This window comes from Heterocephalus glaber, unplaced genomic scaffold (assembly GCF_053883595.1).
Source record: "Heterocephalus glaber isolate CG9 unplaced genomic scaffold, H.glaber_assembly_v1.0 deba00000281, whole genome shotgun sequence".
Lineage (NCBI taxonomy): Eukaryota > Metazoa > Chordata > Mammalia > Rodentia > Bathyergidae > Heterocephalus > Heterocephalus glaber.
Window position 1 is genome coordinate 11,409,236 of NW_028258139.1, and position 22,587 is coordinate 11,431,822.

The window sequence follows — 22,587 nt, forward strand, 5'->3', positions numbered from 1 at the left end:
ATGAAGTTACCTGCCTGTAGGCAAAAATCTTCTGTATGTGCCTCTTCCAAAAGATAAAAGGATGTAATCTTTTCCAAGCATTTGGGTGGGGTGGGGTGGGGTGAGATAATGGAAAAAAAAGAGGACTAAACAAAGAATATTAGGATTGAAACCTGTGTGAATATATATGAAAATAATGGCACAGTACAATAAACAACTGGTTTAACTGCACCTTCACATTACTGCACTTTTTTTGTGTATGTGTTGGAAATTGAACCCAGGACCTTCACTGTGAACCACATCTCCAGCTCTCCTCTTTTAAAAACTGAGACAGGGTCTGGCTAAATCTGTATGTTGCCCAGGATGTGCTTGAACTTGCAATCCTACTGTGTCAGCTTCCTACAGTCCTGGTATTACAGGTGTATTCCACCATATCTGGCACAGGCTGGTGCTTTATTTTAATTAAGAACCAAAACAGGCATAGTGAGGGAAATCACTCCTGATTTTTAGAAGAAATATATATTAGTATTAGACAAAGAGGCCAAATTTTGATTAGAGCCCTTATTTTGCTTTTGTTCCTGATAGTTGCAATTTTTATTTGACTTATCAAAGATCCCTGACTTTTTAGTGATAGTTTCTATTACAGGAAAAAACAAGTATGTAATTAGCTACAATAGATTCAATGCATTTGGCTGCAAATAACAGAAAATCCTGATTCAAAATGTCTTAAATATAAGAAAATTCACTATCTCACATATTGAGAAGTATAGAGGGTAGCTTGAGAAATAGTTCCTTGGGTTCTAATCCGTGCCTCTCTATGGTTTTCTTGACTCTGTCACCTTCTGGATGTGGCTTCACCATAGGCTGGTAGACAATAGCTTCAGCAATTCTGGGCACAACATCCAGTCATAAAAATGTTTAGGAGAAAGAGGTCACTTTTCTTTTTGCAAGTCTTTCTCATGTAAAAATTATTCCCAGAAGCTTCTCTGGTTTTTCAAATCACTCATGCATTATATGTCAATGCATACCTACTACCAGAAAAGAAATTATCCCTGATTAGCTTAAATGATTCAGGATTTGCTCCTGGATGAAGAAATTATATAAACTTGGAATTGTTAGGATAAAGGGGTAATTGAGTGTTTTGTTGATATAATCTATTCTAGTCTGAACTTCAAATTAAGAAAAAAAGAAAGCAGAAAACCACAAACTTTGGTGAAAGAAAGGAGGTAAATATGAGGTACAAAATTAATTTAAAAAGTAGTCTTCAGATCTGTGGTACCTGGAGTTGGGAGATTTGCTGTAAAGGGATATTTCTGAAGGTTAAGGAAATATTTCTATATTTTGACTGTTTTATATACATTTTTCAAATCTCAATCAACAAGGTCAGAATAGACGTGATAAAGTTGTTGGGATTTTTCTTTAAAGATTCAAGACTTCAAGAGAATAGAGACCCTCTTTCACAAGTCTATTCAAACATTACCTTATCAAACAAGTCTTTCCTGACTACCTCATAATCTCTGTGCTACATTTTGAAACACACCCCCAAATAAAAATCCGTATCCATTAAATTGTTCACTATTATATTCCCTCAAATAGGTAAATACAATAAACCCACATTTTCTTTCAGTTCTTTTTTTTTTTTGGTACTGGGGATCGAACTTGGGACATTGCGCTTGTGAGGCAGGCAGCAGAGCCACTGAGCTAAATAAATCCCCAGCCCTTCTTTCAATTCTTTATATGACATAATATAGACCCATTCGTTAGATCACTGAATATTCCTAATTTATATGAAACAAAGGCAATCCTTGCTATCTAAATTATATGATATTCAAATGATGGCTGCTATTCTCTAAATACAAAAGTTTTCTGAATGGCATGCTGAATCCAAACAAAATGACTATCAGAGTAAAACTAAGAATTTTTTTGCAAATAGTAAACTCTGAGGATTCATTAGGCATTTTCATATTAGAAAAAAAGGAAATAAAGCAAATACAAAAGCAATATTCAAAGGCAAAATACAATATATCACTCAGGGGACAATGTCTCCAGTGCCCTGCCATCACATGAGTATTTAGCTTAAGGAATAGCCTGAGTAAAAGAGCAGACAACAAATAATTCCTTTTTTGGTACCAGGATTCAAACTCAGGGCCTTGCGCTTGCGAGGCAGGCATGGGCACCACTGAGCTAAATCCCCCACCCAATTCATTCAGGAATCTGATCTGTGGTACTTGGAGTTGGGATATTTGCCATAAAAGGATATTTCCAGGGGTAAAGAAAATCTGAAAGAATACTATCAGAATTTTATCATTACCTTTCTCTCTAAATATCTTAACCACTATGCCAGAGAAAAGATTATTATTTATGAATCTAAACAGAAATTTTAATATGTAGATTTTACACGACAAATTCTCAAGTACATTCAGAGTTTCTGAAGCTAATCTAAATCTATTTAGGGACATTTCAAACTGTGGTTTCTTCTATGCAGACTATCGAGAGTCATGAGATGATGGCCTTCTTGAAATAGTCATCTATGTACAGTATATATATATATATTGCTGGTATCATTAATGCCTCTAATCAGTTTAAGTAAGAGAGATTATCCCAGATAATCTGAATGTATTATTTAGATGTTGGAAATAGGGCTGAGGTTCTCCCAGGAGGTTCTTATACTGTTCCACCCTGCTCATAATCTTCCCTTCTTAACAGTCTGCCACAGGATTTCAGACTTGCTTAGCTGGCAAGTATGAAATACAACTTCTTATAATAAACTTAATATGCCCATATGTTTTTGTGTGTATATGTATTCTATTAGCTTTGTCTCTCTTGTTGCAGTCCATAGTCTAACTGATATACACCACAGTAAGGAATATCAATTCAGAAGCAATTGGACTTAATTAGGAAAAGGTTTATATTTACAGATGTAGGAGTGTGCTCACCTAATCCTCTTTTTAAAATTATAATAGATGGGCCAGGGAATTAGCTCAGTGGTTTCGCAGCCTGCTGTGCAAGCGCAAGGACCCGAGTGCGATCCCCAATACCAAAAAATAAAAATAAAAATAAAATTATAGTAGATAAAGGAATGACATAACACTAAATTAAGACAGTGGTATAATACTAAACCATCTTCTGGCAGGAACTACTATTTTATGTAAGACCCGACATTTATGAATGGAGGGACTATTAATTTATTTCTCTAGACCACAAAAAAATCAGTCTTGAAAATTTTACTGATGTACTCTAAACCTTTTAATAAAGTGGAGATCCTTGCTATAAGTACTATAAGACAGAAAGAATAAGAAATTTCTTCTGTATAATGACTATAAATTTGTTTTTATTTTTGCACTTAGAAGATTGCTGAGCCCTATTTAGAAATGAATTCTATATGCTGTAGTGTAGCACTACAGTTTTATCAGTTAAGGGGCTACTTAAAAGCCATTCCAACATAAGAACAATCACATAGATGAGCTAAAAACAAAGACTGAAACAATTACACACAGCAATATAGAACCTTGCCAAAAAGAACATATACAAATTTACTGATTTTAAAAAGCAGAATACTTAATTGGTAGATGGATAACTAGATGGATAACCAGCTGTTCTTTACTTCTGATCAAGCAAAATTCCCAGCAAGCCCCAGCAGTAGCAAAAGCAGCAGCCAGCAATTTATTGCAGTATTAAGACTGTAGCTTTACATAACACTTACTTTCCCAGGAAGTCCCAAACAAACCCCCCTGATGATGCAGGGACAGAAACCTGTTGTGGCGGGCACAATTTGCGGGAGACTTTCTCTCTGAGAAACAGCATTGCCAAGGGGCAAAGGTGATATACATATAAACTCATAGACATCAAAACCTCAAAGGAACAGGACCATGACAAATCAAAAGGTGATGAAACTCAAAATGATAAATTATAGAGAGACAGACACCCACACATAAAAAAACAGTAGAATGGCAACACAAGAAGCAAATGGTTAGTAAGATATACAGCAGCCACATACATGCACCCCAGTACTAAATCTTGAGAAAAAAATCTTTAGCATAAAATACATTGATTATCTCCTAGAATAAGCACAGCTCAATTTATAAAAATGGTATTCAAGGGCTAAGTGAAATGAAAATCTACCTTAGTTTCTAAGCAAACTATGATACAACATATAGCCATTTTTACTTAAGAAACTGGGTCAAATTGAGCAAAAAGATAAATCTCATAAAAGTAAGGAGTATTCAAATAATAGTTTCCAGTAAGTCTGAAAGAACATAATTAATCTTGGTAGAAGAGAAAAAAAATAAGCAGGAATTTTAAAATCCCATCCTATTAAGTCTGGCTAAACTACCAGGTAATTTCAGGGATAATTGCTCTGGCTTCTGGTTTCCTCTTCCATAAAACACTGTGGCAGACCTCTTTCACAAATTATGATTCTATTGTTTATTTAATATCTCAAACTATGTTGCTGAGTAACAAATTACAAAGCTGACAGCAAAAACTAAGTTAGGGGGCCGGGGATTTAACTCAGTGGTTCCGGCGCCTGCCTTGCAAGCACAAGGTCCCGTTCGATCCCCAGTTCCAAAAAAAAAAAAAAACTAAGTTAGGAAAGCCTGGGTTTTCTTTTAAATTTTGGTTTTATAGGCAAGAAACTTTGTTAAATCCTCAAACAAAATAACAATGCTGTAAGATCAGAGGACAGAACTATATAGTGTCTTTTCCAACTTATTAAAAGTTACATTCTGAAAAGAATAGATCATTTATAACTTTCTTAAAATGCCAACCTGCTATAGTATTTGGTGTGCTCTGGATAAAAACTATTTGGATACAGTAGGCATACTCCTATTTCTTATTCTCCATCATATCATGTCTATTTCCAAAGAGAGTACTGGGGCCAAAAATGAGTAAAAAAGGTTTTTCAAGCAAGCTGCACAGAATAGCAGGCAATAATTTCAAATGTAGACTTCTAATATTAAAAAAAAACTGAAGAATGAAACTTTCTAAAGGAAATGCTTTTCTGAAATATACTTAGTAGGATATCAGTAATAAAAGTTTCAAATTTATGTAGCACTGCTGCTGATTTCATGACCATACAAAAGCAAAGAGAGGTATGTATTACTTTAAGAATATAAGGAAGAATGTGCATGCCAGGGAAAGGGCACAGTGCAAGGAGTAAGACAAAAAATACATGTAGTCTATAATCTTGAGGTTCTGGTAATTTAAAAATTCTGATTTACAGAATTTTATCCATTTTTTTATCTGGAACTGAAGAATATGAATAAAGTATTAACTCTATATAAAAACAAGGAAACATAACCAGATAATGAATCCTTTTTCACACTTTCAGTACAGTGAAGAATTGTGAGAGTTTTGGTTTCTTCAAACAAAAATCCTATGGGTACAGAATAAGAAGAAATAATAACTTCAAAGGAAAATATCATGTCTATAAGAAACCCCTAAAATTAAAAAAATTAATAAACAAATTATGGGAGTAGCCTATTACTTCCAAACCTTCAAGAGAACAATAAATTATTTCTAAGAATCAATGCCCAAGGAATCACAAAGATTAGTGATTATTTTCTGTCAGTCTACCTAGCTAACATGGGTAATTAATGGAGTTCTAATGGAAAAGCTTTCTGAATGCACTTTTGAGTTTGGGTTAAATATATGGTATAAAAGAAGTTAAGATGCATATGCTTGACATTCAGTATAAAAAATAAAAAATGACAAAATTGTAAGACAGCTATCTGGCAGGATCTACTCAAATATAGCCTGTTCTCAATAATTCAGATTAAGAGCCACATAAAAATCATATTTGAGCCTCCTATATTATCATTAAATGTCCCTCTTTCTTCTAATTTTGATCTATGCACTGATGTAATAGTTTCTCCACATTATGAATTATAAAGCACAGTACTTTATAGCCCAAAAGAACATCAGCTCAGCAAAAGAGGTCTAGTCTAAGCCAATGATAAAGTATTACCTCCTTATACTTGAGGACCACTGCTTATTATACACAGAAATAAATAATAAAAAGGCAAGTGGCTATTTGTATTCTCTACCAGCCAGTAGATAATGCTAATTTCTTAATAATATTTTCTCTTTTGTCAATGATGCTGAAGTCTGCTGTTTCTGAATTTATTCCATTCTATATACAGAGAATGCAAAAAAGAATTTACACTGGTAATACAGAAATAACAGGCATTCAAGAACTTAAAACTCAGACGTTTGCTGCCTTGAGCGCGCCATGTTGTTTCTGTTCTGCAATGCCTGATTGCCATCCCTGCCTTGGAACCAGCTGATTATGGACTGAAACCTTTACAAACTGTAAGCCAAATAAACTCCTTCCCTTCCAAACCCCAACCCCCCAAAACAAAAAACTTAAATCAGAGAAAGATTATGCTAAAATAAGTATATCCTCAAAAGTACACAGTTTTAATACCATACTAAAGTATTAAAATTAAAAATTAAAATTTTTCTAACTCAGAGAGTCTCATTCAGCTTTTCTTTCCTTACCTTTCCAACTCAGCTATCTTCTTATCTTTATCATTCTTCTCATTTTCTACCTCCTTCAAGATTTCCAAGAGACGATCAACCTCTGTCTGGGCCTTGCTGGATTCATCTTTGTACCTAGAAATCTCTCTCTCCAATCGCTGTATTCGCTCACTCATCTCTGGACTGGCTCTGGCTTCCAATGTTGCCTCATGTGCCTACAAGAAAAAGTGTTCAAAGTGACCAATCCATGAGCTAAAGAACTATTTATATTCCTATTTAAATAGTTATTATCAAATATCTAATAGCTAGTCTTCGATTTATAAGGGTTTTCTCTACTTAAGGATCATACAGACAAAAGATTAGGAATAAATGTTGAATTATATTATAAATGAATTCATTTTTTAAAATATTATATAGCTAAATATTTGTTATGAGCCAAAAATCGTCAGAGGTGAATGGAGGCTGTAGAGTTTTGTGAGATATACTAAAAAGCCATTAGTCTACCACTGATCTTGCTAAGACAGTATCAAAAGACACCACCAAGATTCACTGATCTTACTACAGGCAGCACTAATGCAAAGGCATAATTCACAATAGACTTGCTGCCATTTCCTTCTTCTATACAGTAGGTTTCTTTATCAAATGTGTGAAGCATATCATCATCAACATGTAGAATGACACAGATACTGCAAATATGATGATATTAAAACACAACTGGGTTAAGGAAATGGCTACCACCACACAGGTACCTCCCTAAAGCAAGGGTTCAAAATTTTAAAAGATAACATAGGACAAACAAATGGAGTCAGAAATCAAGAAACATACTTAGAACAGAGGAAAAAAATTTTATTTAGAATCCTTTTGGTAAAAGGCACCTAAAATCACAGATGTATTTTGGAATACAAAACAATTTCAACAACTCAAAACTAATTTTTAACTTCTTAATTTTCCTCCTGAATCTCTAAAGCCATGCATGTATAATGTATTTAATAAGGGATAAAAGTTAAGATGTTGGATTTTTTCCTTACTGAACAAACAACGAAACATACTAAATGCCTAAATTTTTTGAAAGAAGTATTAAATGGGTAAAGATATATCTTAGAAAATACTGCAGAAAACTCTGATGCAAAGTACTCTGAGTAAATGGAAATCATTTATATAAACTGACCTAAATGCTTTGTGAAAGTAATACCTACACTTTTAAGATTAAATACTTCTACCAAGTCACTTTCTTTAAAACTTCATTCCTGGTGGGGGGAAAAATTTCTCTCTCTTAAATACTGACTTTCCTAACCACGAACTCACTTGTGAAATGTATTTGAAGGAACAAAAACTATGCAAGTTTGTAAGGTAAAAAGAGATCATTGCTCTGCATGGAGTGTTGTCCAACATCTAAATTCAGCAGTTTCACACTGTTTTGCCAGGTTTGGAGTTAAGATAGGAGGCAAGTTCTGGTACCAGTTAATACTTCATTGGAAGGAGAACGCTACAATTTTTTAAAGCAGTATGTCTAACAGAAAAGCAGAGAAAAAGAGAGTATGAGATCAGGAGCTACTTTAAAGAAAGCTGACCATATTTATATACCAAGCTGGGAAAAAACTATAAAAAGAAAGATACTAAAGATGCAAACAAAAGCAGGTATAGATGAGAAATTCTCAATACCCAGAAAGAAAAGAGGTGATGAAATAGGTAACAAAAGGCTTAAAGGGGCACAAAAAACCATGTAACAAACCTGAGGGTAGCTGCTATTCAGTAACTGCCACTGAGATCAGTCTGATTAATAATAATTTGCCATACAAGAATTATTTATAACTCCACAAATGTAACTACTGTACATTAGTGTCCTGGGCCTTCATACATGGCAGTGTGTCTCACCTCAGTAAATGCCACCTGTGTGAGGAGGTTTACTGCAACCCTGCCCTAGCCTGGCGCTCTCTAATGTGCACTTTCATCACACCCTTTGATTTGCCACAACCTCTACTTTTCCTGACAAAGACTACACATTCCATGAGATGAAGAGATAGGTCTGTCCTTATTCACCACTATATCCTCAATGCCCACCCATGGTAATCCACAGAGTAGAAACTCAACTATTTCTTGGACAAATACATATGTACAAAGCAGTGGGATAGCTTCCCCTTCACTGAAAACAGCCCATAAGCTTAAACAGTATGGAAAAAAGAATAACTTAAAGAGGAGGAAAATTATCAGTACATGTAAGTGCAAGGGTAAATGTAGCCCACTAGATCAAATGACAAACTTTAAGGATAAATCAATTAAGTTAGAAAGAAAATCAAAGATATTATGAACTTTCCCTTATTATTTGTATCAACAATTTCTATACCATAGAAGTGTGTATCTATTGGGGGGGGGGGGGGTTACCGGGGATCAAACTCAGGACCTTGCACTTGTGAAGCAGGTGGCAGCACCACTGAGCTAAATCCCTAGCCCTACATCTATTTTTGTTGAGTTCATTTGGACTCTAACATGAAATTCTATGAATATTAAGCCATTTAAAGATCTCTGCAAATTTATAAAAATAATATGAGCTCTAAAAGAGATATTTTCCAAATCACTGTTATAAACATTCCTTTAAAATTTCTAAATAGTAGAATATGACATTTAACTTATGAAAGATATTTTCTAGAGGTGTTTAATTTTATGGCCTCATTTTCCTTTCTACTTTTCTACCGCTTAAATACTAACTGTCCATTAACCTGAGTTTTGAAAATGTAGATATTCTATATATTTTTCTTTTAGAATATCAGGAAGTCAAAGCCACTCAGAAGCAAAAACTGCAACTTAAATAATTACAGTATCTGTATAAAATGTCATCTCTGGACAGAAAAATGTGACTAACAATAATCCTTCAAGAAAAGGCTAAAGCATTCAATCCTTAGGAACTGCTCTATGAGACTATCCACCTTCTACATTACTAAAATTTCAATACACATACACTGAAGGCAAGGATTTTGTTTTTTCGCATTTCATATTTGTCATACTAAGACATAAATGATTATAGAATGATGCCAATAACCATATCTGTGTACAAATCATCATTTTCACACTATATTTAATGAGAAAGGAAAAACTAAGATGGAGTCCTAATAAGCATTAAAACCCATTTTGGCTCTTAAAATGATTTTTAAAATACATTAAAGGAGTAAATACATATACTGAAGAAAACTGATGCAAAATACATTGACAAAAGAGAGATGTTCATGTAAATTGGGCTAATGGCTTTATGGAAACAACAGCAATACTTTTAAGATTAAGTCCTTTAACAATTTCTTCTATCTCAAGTTTAATCTGGTGAAAATCTAGTTAATAAGCATGGCCTTTAAAGGAGATTCTGTTGGTAGGCATGGATTTTAAATGTGTTGGCAAAATTCTACCCTGAATTAGCATAGTTGGAAACTACAACATGGGGGCCAGGGATTTAGCTCAGTGGTGCTGCCGCCTGCCTCATAAGCGAAAGGTCCTGGGTTCAATCTCCGGTACAAAAAAAAAACACTACAACACAGTAAAAGCAAAGGGAAAAAGAAGAAGCACCCAATGAATTAACTCAAGGAGAATAAAACAAAGCAAACACACACAAAAAATGCAAATCTCTTCCAAAGTTTGGGGGAGAATTTTGATTTTATAGGAACTTTCCTACTTTGTATTTACCCTAAAATATTTCAGGAGTCAACAAAAAAAATCTAGGTTTAATTTGAGGAAGAGACAGATAAGGAGGTCAGGGGTTTTTACTTTTTGTAACTTAAAAAAGTCTTTGTTGCCTCGAATTGCTTTTGGTATTCTAGGACTCTTCTAGTTCCAAATGAACTTTTGGATTGTTTTCTCAAGTTTTGTGAAGTATGCTGTTGGAATTTCAATTGGGATTGCATTGAATCTATATAGCAGTTTTGGAAGTATGGCCATTTTCGCTATATTGGTTCTTCCTACCCAGGAGCAAGGGATGTCTTTCCATTTTCTGATATCCTCTTCAAAAGCCATTCATGCAAAAATATAGAAGACTATATAAACCAGGTCTTTATGACACCGTGTAGACAAGTTACTTATTGGCTTAGATAAGTGGCTAAATATGATTTCAGGATACTAAAGGTACTTAGAAGAGTTGGAGAAGAGAAGAAGCAAAAGTAAAGAAAATGGTATATAGCATAAGCAAGCAACAGAATAGTAAAGGGCTAAAAAGAAGTTATTTTAAAAGCTCATGTAAAAAACAAGAGTCTAGAAACAGATATTTTAAAATATTTAGCACTTTTTAAAATTCTCGTAACTCAAAAATTGAGTTTGCACCTTTTCCTTAATAATCTTGAGGGTTAGCAGCTGATGTAGAAGAAACATATATATATATACCAAAATTCAGGTGTAGGATATGAAATGTGATGATCAAAAAAGACTTCAATTATCATTACCTCAAGGCCAGTAATTTCCAACTTTCAAAATTTCAGTGTTAAGAACATCATTTTGAATAAATATAAATTAGAACACTAACCTTACACCACTAATGATTTTCAGGAGGAAAAAAATAAGCCAAATAGTATCTACAGATTTGTACTATTATCTACAAACAAGCTATAAACCAAAAGATGTCTGCTAATATAGAGGAAAGAGAACAAAATTTTAGGTGTAATAAGTTGCTAAAAGCATATTTGGGGGGGCGGGAATGAGAGCACACAGGTAAAGAGAGAGAGGAAGTAAAGACATGGCGGCACACTCCTGGAGGCTGAAGCAGGAGGAATATAAGTTACAGGCCAGCTTGTGAAGCATACCAGGACCCCAGCTCTGTGTGTATAAGAGAAAGAGGGAGGGGTGAAAAGAGGGAGAAGAATAATTCAACCTTCTTAGAGTAGGGCATAAGTAGTTTAATACAAAAGTATCAGCAATGAATCTAAATGAAAAGGTACAACTGTAGAATAAAACACAAGAAAATATAAGAACATGAATAGAGGTATAATAAAGGAGAAAGCTACCCACCTCTTCAATATTTTTCTCATAAATCTAAATATAAAGGCTTAAATATAAGACCATCTAAGTGACTGACTGCAAAAGTATCAAGCTACACAGATCTGAAATAAACTAGAATGTGAGGCTGTCATATGCAGGGGAGTTTAAAAGTTAACATTTATCTTGACAGTTACCTTTTAAGATTTATAATTCTAAATATATCTTAGCAATTTCATCTTCAATGTTTACATATTAAATAGAAAATTACTTCCACCCTTCTAGTGAAGAACAAAAACAAAGGCAACTATAAAATCGGAATTGCTTATAAGTGGAATCTGTAATCTCAAAGTAACTTTAGGATACTGATCTTCCTATCTTTAGCTTTTAGAATGTGATTTTATTTTTTGGCATTCTCTAAATGAATGGTAAATAGTATGGAAAGAACAGAACTAGAAGTTTCACGATAAGGCTCTAGTTCTTATTCATTAGTAGGCATACGAACTGGACCCAGTTAGCATAGTTCCTCAATAGTTCAGAGATAAAAAGACTTTCTAAAATACTCTGAAAACTATGAATTGCTATGTAAACACCTGATGAATACAAAGCAAAGAAAGTGACAGTAAATATCTATATTATGCCTAATATTTATCAGTATGAATAACTATCACTGCTACATTATCTCCTTCCAGGAACTTTGATTTTACACAAAGAAAAATATCAGACAGAGATTTTGATATTGTGGTCTCACATTTCACCCATTATGTGTATTTTAATCTTCCTCTAATCTGTGTATTTTCTGAGATTGGGAATTCTAATGAATAAAATATGAATGCTAATGTATAAATGGTATTTCAGTAACTCTTGATAAATTATTCCATATAAACACCCTACAGCTGGACATGGCAGTGCACATACTATCAGTATTCAGGAGGCTGAGGCAGAAGGACTGGGAATTCGAGGCTAGCCTGGGCTACATAGCAAGATTCTGCCTCAAAAAACAAAACAACTGCACAGTGCCTGCCTTGCAATCCCTGGTACTTCCCCACCAAAAAAAAACTACTTTAAAGCTATCTCCTGTGTTATTTAAAGCAAAATAAATGAGAAAAATTTCTTGAACCTTTTTCAACTGTGCTTCCATTTTCAGACATTCCTCTTTCTTCTGTTCCAGAGCAATCTCTAGTGTCTTAAGCCTTGAGTCCTTTTTCAGTCCTGACGAAGCCAGGGAAGAAGCGTGCTCTTTCAGATCCAAGAGTGAAGCCTAAAAGAAGGACAACACATCTAGACTAAATACTAAATGAAATAAAACATAGATTTATATTTTAAAATTATCATGGTGGCTTGTAGTTTCTTTTCATTTCAAGAATATTCATGAACTAGAAAATACTATTAATCGCTTCTCGGCCTTTTGGCTAAGATCAAGTGTAGAAAATACTATCAGCTTTAGGTTTTTTTTTGGGCAGGGGGGAAGAGGCAGGGACCAGGAATTGAACTCAGAGCCTTGCACTTGCCAGGCAGGCCCTGCGCCACTGAGCTACATCCCCGGCCAAGCTTTAGCTTTCAAGTACAAATTAAAATAACAGATTAAAAAAAATGTACACGTCTGCTTAATAGCAATAAACACCTGCCTTCACAGGCACACAGGAAAACCGAAATGCTATTACCAGTAATGACTGCATTTTACTCATCAAGTCCCATAAATCATGGAATGTCTCATACATGCCTGTTTTGATTTTATGGACTGTGTATAGTAGGCATAGGAGGCAGGCTTAGCACTTCATTGTTGCTACCGTACACCACATTTCTGTTGTCACTTGCACAGTCCATGCTTGAGCACAATCAAGTAATGAAATAAAGGTGAAAATCACACAATAATGTTAAAAGTTTATGATCTTATGGGGCCACGTTACCAGCACTCTAGGGCCATATACAGACTGCAAGGTACTGGAAGGACACACTTACCTTAAGGAATTCACCAAAACCCTGCTGTAAGACATTAAGAAAATCTTCCACCTAATATTTTTATATGCATTATGCAAAGAGCAACAATACATACACACAATGCAATGACAAAGCAAACCAAATAATTCCATTTTGGTGATCTTAACCTCTTTCTCTGAGAGATCGCCTTGCAAGAGGCTGACTTTTTCCTTCAGGTCTTTAAGATCTTTTTTATAGTTATCAATTTCTTCTTGCTTCTCCCGTTCATCTCTGTCCCTCTGTTCCTTTAAGCGTTCAATTGTCCGCTCCTGGTAAGAAAAGACATCAACATATAAATAAATTCCATGGGGCCTGGGATTTAGCTCAGTGGTTCCGCATTCTGCCTTGCAAGTGCAAGGTCCTGCATTTGAGTCCCAGTACCAAAAAAAAAAAAAAAATCCTTGTTGTACTTAAAGGATTGTAATACTGCTTTCAGCTGATAAAATTTGACACTTCTCTATTCAAAAGACAATGATACATTTTTAAAAGAATTCATTTTAAAGAATTTGTCTTTCTTACCTACCTTGCTGCTTTAATAAAGAACTGGCTTTGTTTTTGTTTTGAATCCCAAAGTTTCTTTTCTTATAGTCTCAAATAGTATTAGATAAAACTACAGTATTCTCTTGAATATTCCCATTTAAATTTAATTCCCAAGTAATTAAATACACACACACACACACACACACACAAATATAAATACATATACACATACACCCTTAGGACAGTAACTAACAAATATTTCTTCTTTATAATTCACACAACTGCCAATAAGACAACAGAAAACTTACAAATCACCCACAAAAAAGGGGTGATATGATATGTTGAGCTGAAAATATAAAGGACAGTAGTAAAGAAAAATCATTAAAACTTCTTTCAGTCAACAGATACTAAGGAAATTTAAAAATTGAAGCAATTGGGCCGGGGATTTAGCTCAGTGGTTCTGCCACTTAACCTTGCAAGTGGAAGATCCCAAGTTCAATCCCCGGTTCCTGCCCCCTCAAAAAAACTGAAGCAATTTAAGTATGTTTTGAGTGCTATTTTTAAATATATTCAGGGAGCAAGCCTTGATGTTGGTAGGTAGTTGAAAGCATTCTAAGGCCAAGAGAGTTAATGAACACTGACCCATTCCTTTTTTTGAAAAAAGAAAAAGTCCATTTAAAATGTCTCAAGAAGAAGGAAAGAATCCAATTAAAATGTTCCAAGAAGATTCTCTATACCACCTTCTAAGGCATTAACACTGGTCAGTTTAGGCCATTTCTTCAATCATTCCTGAAAAACCAGGTTTGCTTATAAAGGCAAAATAAGTAGAAAATTAGTAAGCATATTAAGTTAGTGAATAAAATCTATGATTATATTAAGTACCAAAGTGGAATACTATGTATGGTAAAGGAGAACTAACTATATATTGCCTTATAGTCTACATCTGCTATTCCTATATTATCACATTCTAGTTGACCAAAACATATTTCTTTTTCATCAGAAAACTGCAAATAAAGAACATATGGCTGATCCTTTAGAAAATTCAGCACTGTCTTCTGCTGTGGAATCCATTTTCCCTAACAGCAGGTGCTTAAATTGGTAACCATTAAACAGACTTACTTTCTTCTTTGTATTATGTATGTCAGCAATAGCACAGAAGAGCTCTTCTCCCTCTTGTCCCAAGGGATTTCTTCTGCATTCTATATGTGATTTTTTTTTTTTAAATTGAGATAGGGTCTCACTATGTACCCCAGGCTGGCCTCGAACTCACAGCAATCCTCCTGCCTCACCCTTCCAAGTGCTGAGATTAGAGGCATGTGCCACCATGCCCAGCAGAATTCTGGTTAATGACAGAGTAGAAGCAAAATATCTATGCAGAGCCCAGGCCAATTACTCACTTTCTCAGCAAGGGCCTCCTCCAGAGTCGTCAGGGCAGTATCAGTGTTGGTAGTGTCGGCCTGCAGGGATTTGACTCGTTCTTTTAAGCTGCTCATCTGCTTTTCCTTATCTCTAAGCTGCTCTTGAAGATTTTCAATCTGAGCATGCACATATGATTTAAAAAAGACATTAATAAAATGAAAACAGGCACAATAAAAATCACTTTAAGTCATTCTCTTATGCATTTTAAGCAACTGTCAACACAGGGGGGTGTGTGTGCGTGTGTGTGTGTGTGTGTGTGTGTGTGTGTGTGTGTGTGTTCTGTGGAGATAATTTAATCTTAAGAGTTTCAGAATTACATATAAAACCTTTAAGGCTAGAATTTATAGCTACAACAGACAAAAGGCATATACATTGATAACAACATATAAACATAAACCTTGATCCCTAATGGAAGAAGGAAAATGGCTTAGAGAAAAGACCCAATGTAGATGTGGGGGTAGAGAGAGGGAATGCAGAGCTAACCCAGGAAGAGCTATTACTTCTAAAATGACACTCTAAATGCCAAGAGCAATTCCTTCACAATCAAGGGAGTGATGTAGGATAGAAGAAATAAAAATAGCTAGAAAGGACACATGAAAACTCAAGTTTTTGTCTTTCTTACTACTTTAAAACTGTGAGTCAGTTTTCTGCTGAACTCTGCACAGACATGCTAATCACTCAGACATGCTTATCACTCCATAATAATATAAGGTTTCTCAGACCTAAATTTACCTGTGTTATCTCATTTCCTTTCAAAACTGAGGACACCAAGATAAGAGTAAATAATTTCCAAGGTTTCTAGGGATACTCAATTGCTAGCTTTCACAACATCCAGAACCCTTCTGGAACAACGCCTAGAAGTCTTTAGCATGCAATCACTTGAGTTCCAAGAAAAGTAGAGCCTCCTAGACAACCCCAGAATGAGATCACCTCCCCCCAAGTAGGAGCACATACCTCATGACTAATTGAGGCAGACTTCGCCCAAGCAAGCAGGAACAATCCACTCATGGGAACCAAATTGCTCCTCAAGCTCTAAGGATTGCTCTGGAACTATGGAAACTAAAACTGATACATTGATTAATCGGACCCTGGCCCAATTCAGCCATTCCTTAAAAGCTAGTCTCATCCTTTGTAAGCAGACCAGTCTGAGCCCCTGCATCAGAATGGGCCTTTTCCCATCACTCTAGCTGGTGTCTTTTTCCTGTTCTCCCTTACTTTTAACTATGTTTATAACCCTTTCTGTGCTTCACAATGATGGTCCTGAAGTTTTTTCCATGATGTAATAAGTCCCTGTTTACCAGGCTGAACTGAGGTCCCCATCTCCTATCTGGAAGACCTCCTCAGACCTCATTTGGTAACAAGGAAACAGAGACTAGATCAGCCAAACCACAAGAAAGTCAAATCAGCTATATAATACAAAAATGTTTTTAAATGACAGCATTAAGTTAGATGCTTATTTGTTAACTAAATAGCAAGCATTTTCAATGAACTTTCTCACTGACACCATTCTTTTATACAAACTTATATGCATTCACTTACTCAAAAAACATTTACTGAGTTCTCTGCTCTAGGCCAGGTACTAGTTACACAAAGAAAAATGAACAGACCTATCTTTATTTTATGATGAGATGGTAAGGGAGCTCCCCATTACGTAACTGAAGTCAAGCTATAGATGAGCTTATACACCTCCTAAGGACAGATTTTACTCTAGACAGATGGGAAGTAGTAGATATTTTTAACCACAGAAAGGGGTAGGCATTTTATTTAGGTAATTCTGGTGGCTACTGTTATTGTTTATATCTAGATAGCCCCTGATAACCTCATGTGCTCAGAGGTGAGACTTTTGGGGAGGGATTGGGTCATGGGGGTGTGCTACTTATCAGTGGATTTGTCCACTGATGAGTTTATAGCTAAATGCGATTTTGGGGAGTGAAGTCTGGTCAGAGGAGGTGGGTCACTGGGGGAATGGCCAGGAAAAATATATCTCTCTCCCTCCTCCCTTGATTGTTCTCTGCTTCATTCCACCATGTCAGGAGCTCTTTCTCCTCTACTATGCCCCTCTACCATGCTGTCCTGCCTTGGAGCCAGATGACTGGACTAAAACCTCTATAAGCTGTCAATCAAAATAAGCCTCTCCTTTAATTAAGTTGTAGGTGTCGCATACTTTGTGCCAGCAACAAAGAAAATAAGCCAGCTATTGAGGGGAAATTTAAAGGAACTTGCATATAGACATAGAAAATAATTAGGAGGTTGTATCAGTTCAATCAAGAAATTGTAGGAAGAAAAAAACCTAAGAAGTGTGAAAAATAGGACATGTATTTGAGAAACACTGTACAAGATATCTATGGAGTTCACCTTAGACTTCAGGAAAGGTTCTACCACTGAGCAACACCCCCAACCCTAGGAAGATATTCTTAAAAACAAAATTATAAATAAACTAATTATTCTAAAATGTACCAAGTTCATTCACTCAATACACATTTGAATTTGAGTTCCTGCTGTCAAGCAATTTTCCAGATACTGAGAATACAGAAGTAATCAAAACTAACCAAAATCAATGTCTTCAAATGGTGCTCATATTTTAGTATAAAAGACAAAGGAAGGAATGAAGGTAGTGAGTGAATAATGAATGAATGAATGAATGAATATAGTATGAAGGATGGCAGTAAGTTCTATGAAAAACAATGAAGAAGATATATTCACAGCCACCTCTGGAGCCACTACTAGAACTAGCTAGTTTATTTTACATGGCTTACAAAATCCAACATAAATGCTACCTCTTTTGGGAAGACTTTCTCTCTTCTTACCACAATGAGAACAACATGATCATTGTTTGCAGTTCATTACACACACACATGCGTGCACATATGTATGTTATAAATATACAGAATGCACATTTCCAACCTTCCATCAAAGAATATCCCAGACAACACAATAAAGTCAACAAAGCCCAAAAGTCTGGTGGAATAACTGCAACAATCTCGACAGTAGTTAACCAAGTGTGTGTGGCGGGGGTGGGGGGGAGTCCACAACAGAAAAATAACACAATGACAGGAATAAGTTAGTATTTTCAGTAATAACTCAATGTAAATGGCCTCAGTAAAAGACAAAGATTGGAAGACCAGATCAGAAAACAAAAACAATGGTTTGCTGCATTCAAGGCGCATCTAATCCAAAAGAAAAAAACAGACTTAAAAATGAAAGGATGGGAAACGATATTCCATGCACCAGGACCCAGAAAGCAACCAAGAATAGTAATTTTATTCTCAAAGTAGACTTTAATCTAAAATGGATCATAAAAGGCAAAGAAGGTCATTATATATTAGTTAAGGGAAATACTCAAAAGGAAGGGATAAATTTAAAGACCCAATCCAAAAATGGGCATCTGAAATGAACAGACATTTCTCACACAAAGAAGTAGAAATAGCAAATAAATACATAAAAAAATGCTCAACATCACTGGTCATTCGAGAGATGCAAATGAAAACAACGCTGAGATTCCACTTCACTCCAGAAAGAATGGCTGCTATCATGAAATCAACCAATTGCTGGCGGGGCTGTGGGGAAAGAGGAACCCTGCTCCACTGCTGGTGGGAGGGTAGACTGGTGCAACCACTGTGGAAATCAGTATGGAGATACCTCAAAGAACTAGGACTGGAAGTCCCATTTGACCCCGCTATTCCACTCCTGGGGATCTTCCCCAAAGAATTAAAAGAATCATACCACAGTGATATATGTGCGCCCATGTTCATAGCAGCACAGTTTGTGATAGCTAAAACTTGGAAACAGCCCAAATGCCCATCAACTGGAGACTGGATAAAGAAAATGTGGGGCTTTTTATAAAATGGAGTACTACTCAGCCATAAAAAATGAGAAATTAGAGACATTTATAGTTAAATGGATGCACATTGAGGTGATACTCTTAAGTGAAATAAATAGGACACACATGTATAAATATCAAATAGTTTCTCTGGTGTGAGAAACTGAAAAGTGTAAATAAGGACCAAAATGTATAATAGGTAATGTGAAATAGGAAGAAAAGGGGCAAAGAGGAAGGAAGTTGGAGGGATGGGGGAAAGGATAGAAGGGAATGGGATTAATATGAGAAAATGGAAAAATAGGAACAAAATCTTTGTAAATAGGGAGGAATGGAGGGGTGGAATGGAGGGGTTGAAGGGAGGGTTGGGCAAGGGTGAAAAATAACAACAAAGAGAGATTATGTAAAGGAGCAAATTTCCAATGATGAATGTCATATTGTATACCTAAAATGTACCATTGATTAGAATGAATAATCGATAATGCAAAATAGGAAGAGAAGGTCCAAAGGGGTAGGGGTAGTGGGAGGGGCAGGAGAAAGGAAAGAAGGGAAAGGAAAAATGATGAGAAATGGAAAAAATGGAAATAAAGTCTTTGTAAATAGGGAAGAGAGGCCTAAGAATGGGGAAAAAATAAGAACCAAGATGCATTATGTAAAGGTACAATTCCCAATGAGAAATGTAATTGTGTTGTATACCTGAAATGTACCAATAAAAGAATTTAACAACAACAACAACAAAAGAACTATAATAAAACTGAAAGATATTCTCATCAGGCTGGCAAAAAGTCAAAGAACTAGATAATGCATTTATGGTTATGTATGGAAGGGAAATGGTAACTTCACACACTGAGGGTGGGAAAAAGTGTTGGTACAAATTCTTTAAGGCTACTGTAGAAATTCATCAAAAATGTTAAGTGCAGTCATTGGAGAGATGCAAATGATAACAATGCTGAGATTCCACCTCACCCCAAAAAGAATGGCTGCTGTCAAGAAATCAACCAATAACAAATGCTGGTGTGGTTATGGGGAGAAAGGAACCCTTCTCCATTATTTTGGGAGTCCAGACTTGTGCAACCACTGTGGAAATCAGTATGGTAATACCTAAAAATATTGGACTGGAAGTCTCATTTGACCCAGCTATTCCCCTGCTGGGTATCTTCCTCAAAGAATTAAAAGAATCATACTATAGTGATATATGTGCACCCATGTTTACAGTAGCACAGTTTGTAATAGCTAAAACATGAAAATAGCCCAAATGCCAATAAACAGGAGACTGGACAATGAAAATGTTGTTTTTAAAAATAAAATGGAGTACTACTCAGCCATAAAAAATGAGAAATTAGAGTCACTGATTGCTAAATGGATGCACATTGAGGCGATACTCTTAAGTGATATAAATAGGATACACATGTGTAAATACCAAATAGTTTCTCTAGTGTTAGAAACTGAAAGTGTAAATAAGGTCTAAAAGGTATAATAATGTGAAACAGGAAGAAAAGGGGCAAAGGGGAAGGGGTAGGGGAAAGAAAAGACGGGAAAGGAATTAATATAAAAAAATGGAAAAAGGAAACAAAGTCTCTGTAATAGTGAGGGATGGAGGGGTTGAAGGGAGGACAGGTGAAGAGTGAAAATATGATCCAAGAGATTATGTAAAGGTGCAAATTTCCAATGATGACTCTCATTATATTGTATACCTAAAATATACTAATAAATGGCTAACAGTTTTAAAAATTACCAACAAAATAAGCCCAGGTTCTATTGAATTTATGGCTGAATTCTACAAGAAATTTAGAGAAGATCTAATGTCACTTCTCTTCAAAGTCATTAATGAAATTGAAAGGGAAGGGATATTCCCAAAGTCATTTCTTGGAATAAATATTACCCTAATACCAAAACCAGAGAAAAATCCAGCCAAAAAAGAGAACTACAGGGCAATCTCCCTAGTGAACATAGACACAAAAATCCTCAATCAGACCCTGGCAAACAAGAAATGCAAGAAATCATCAAGAAGATCATACACAATGACCAAGTAGGATTCATTCCAGGGATGCAGGGATGGTTCAACACACACAAATCAATAAATGTAATACATCATATCTACAGAGCCAGGGACAAAAATTACATAATCATCTCAGTAGATATAGAAAAAGCATTTATCAAAGTTCAATAACAATTTATGATAAAATCCCTACCGAAAATTGAAATAGATTATCTTTACCTCAATCTGACAAAAGTCATCCATGATAAACCAATAACCAACAAAATACTAAATGGTCAAAAATCAAAAGCTTTCCCTGTAAAATCAAGAATAAGACAAGGACTTCAACTATCACTACTATTCAACATAGATCTGGAAACATTAGCCAGAGGTTCCAGTGCCACAGATGTCAGTCCACAGTCAGCTGTTCCACTGCCATTTATACTACATGGATGCAATCTGATACTACACTCATGTGAAATAAATCAAATATTTGTGCAAAAAAAAAATGTTAAGTGCATACCATTTCACTCAACAATTTTAGTTCTAGAGTTGATCCTAGAAATGTTTCATATGTATATAAATGTTTCATATGTATATAAATATATACAACCTTTTTATTGTACCATTACTTCAGGTAAAAGAAATTTGAGCAAAATACATGTGTCGACTACTATAAATTTTATTAAATAAATTGTAATACACGTGCACAATGCTATCAGTAATAAAAATGTGGAACTCCTTGGAAGGACTTCCAAATATCTTAACTAAAAAGAAGAAAGGAACAAGCAATAGGGAATGGTAAGATGTGTGCTGAAGCACAGGCGTGTACATGCAAACACATTTTTGCCTTTATATGAAGTTGCAATATGTCTGAAAGGATACAGGAAAAGAGGTAAACAGAATGAAGAATTCATTTTTACTTGTATATATGTAGATTGTTTCTGAAAGACTACATGAAAAACCAGTAAGGGGGAAGGAGATAGTTGTAGGGAATGAATGGAGGCTATAAATATCTCTAAAAATTTAAAATAATTAATAAATTAGCATCCATTAATAAGATATAGTCAATCAATATTGAGAGTGATCAAATTCTTACAATTATTTACAGAAACCAAATGAAAAGCCAAATTAATAAGCAAATAGAAGGCATGATCTTCTGTATATTAAAAAAAGTGAATTTGAAGTTGATCAAAGAAAGTTGCATATTCCTTGGCTATTGTCACAGGTTGAAAATAAGCTGGGATATTATCAAATATTTCTAATCTATTACCTCAACAGAGATGAACAATAACAGCATTTTTTATAAATGTTACTTCAAGGGCACCCTTTCAGTAAGCGAAAAACAGGGACAATAACTAGTTGTTTTCTTACTTATTTCAGACTTAGTCTCTTTTCAAAAATGACTATGGTAAAGAGGGAAAAATTTTTTCCTGAACATGAAGGGCGTAACGTAAATTTTGTCATAAAGGTACAAAAACTTAGGTATATAATACATTATTTAGAATAT

General features: G+C 35.1%; 1 protein-coding gene and 1 pseudogene across 28 annotated transcripts in view; one reads left to right on the top strand and one right to left on the bottom strand.

Annotated features, from left to right (window-relative positions):
* The window catches only part of Erc1 (ELKS/RAB6-interacting/CAST family member 1), a 510,100-nt gene that overhangs the window by 321,347 nt on the left and 166,166 nt on the right, over nucleotides 1-22,587 (bottom strand). For all 28 annotated transcript variants that reach the window (XR_015439770.1, XR_015439760.1, XR_015439764.1 and 25 more), the window contains 4 exons: nucleotides 15,261-15,398; nucleotides 13,512-13,652; nucleotides 12,524-12,664; nucleotides 6,478-6,671 (listed from right to left, as the gene is read on the bottom strand). Coding sequence is in view for 22 of the 28 variants with exons in the window: in XM_087182771.1 (XP_087038897.1) it covers nucleotides 6,478-6,671; nucleotides 12,524-12,664; nucleotides 13,512-13,652; nucleotides 15,261-15,398 (614 nt within the window). In the remaining 6 variants the exon portion in view is untranslated. The remainder of the gene's footprint in view (nucleotides 1-6,477; nucleotides 6,672-12,523; nucleotides 12,665-13,511; nucleotides 13,653-15,260; nucleotides 15,399-22,587) is intronic.
* On the top strand, nucleotides 12,796-12,935 carry LOC147830221 (U2 spliceosomal RNA; annotated as a pseudogene).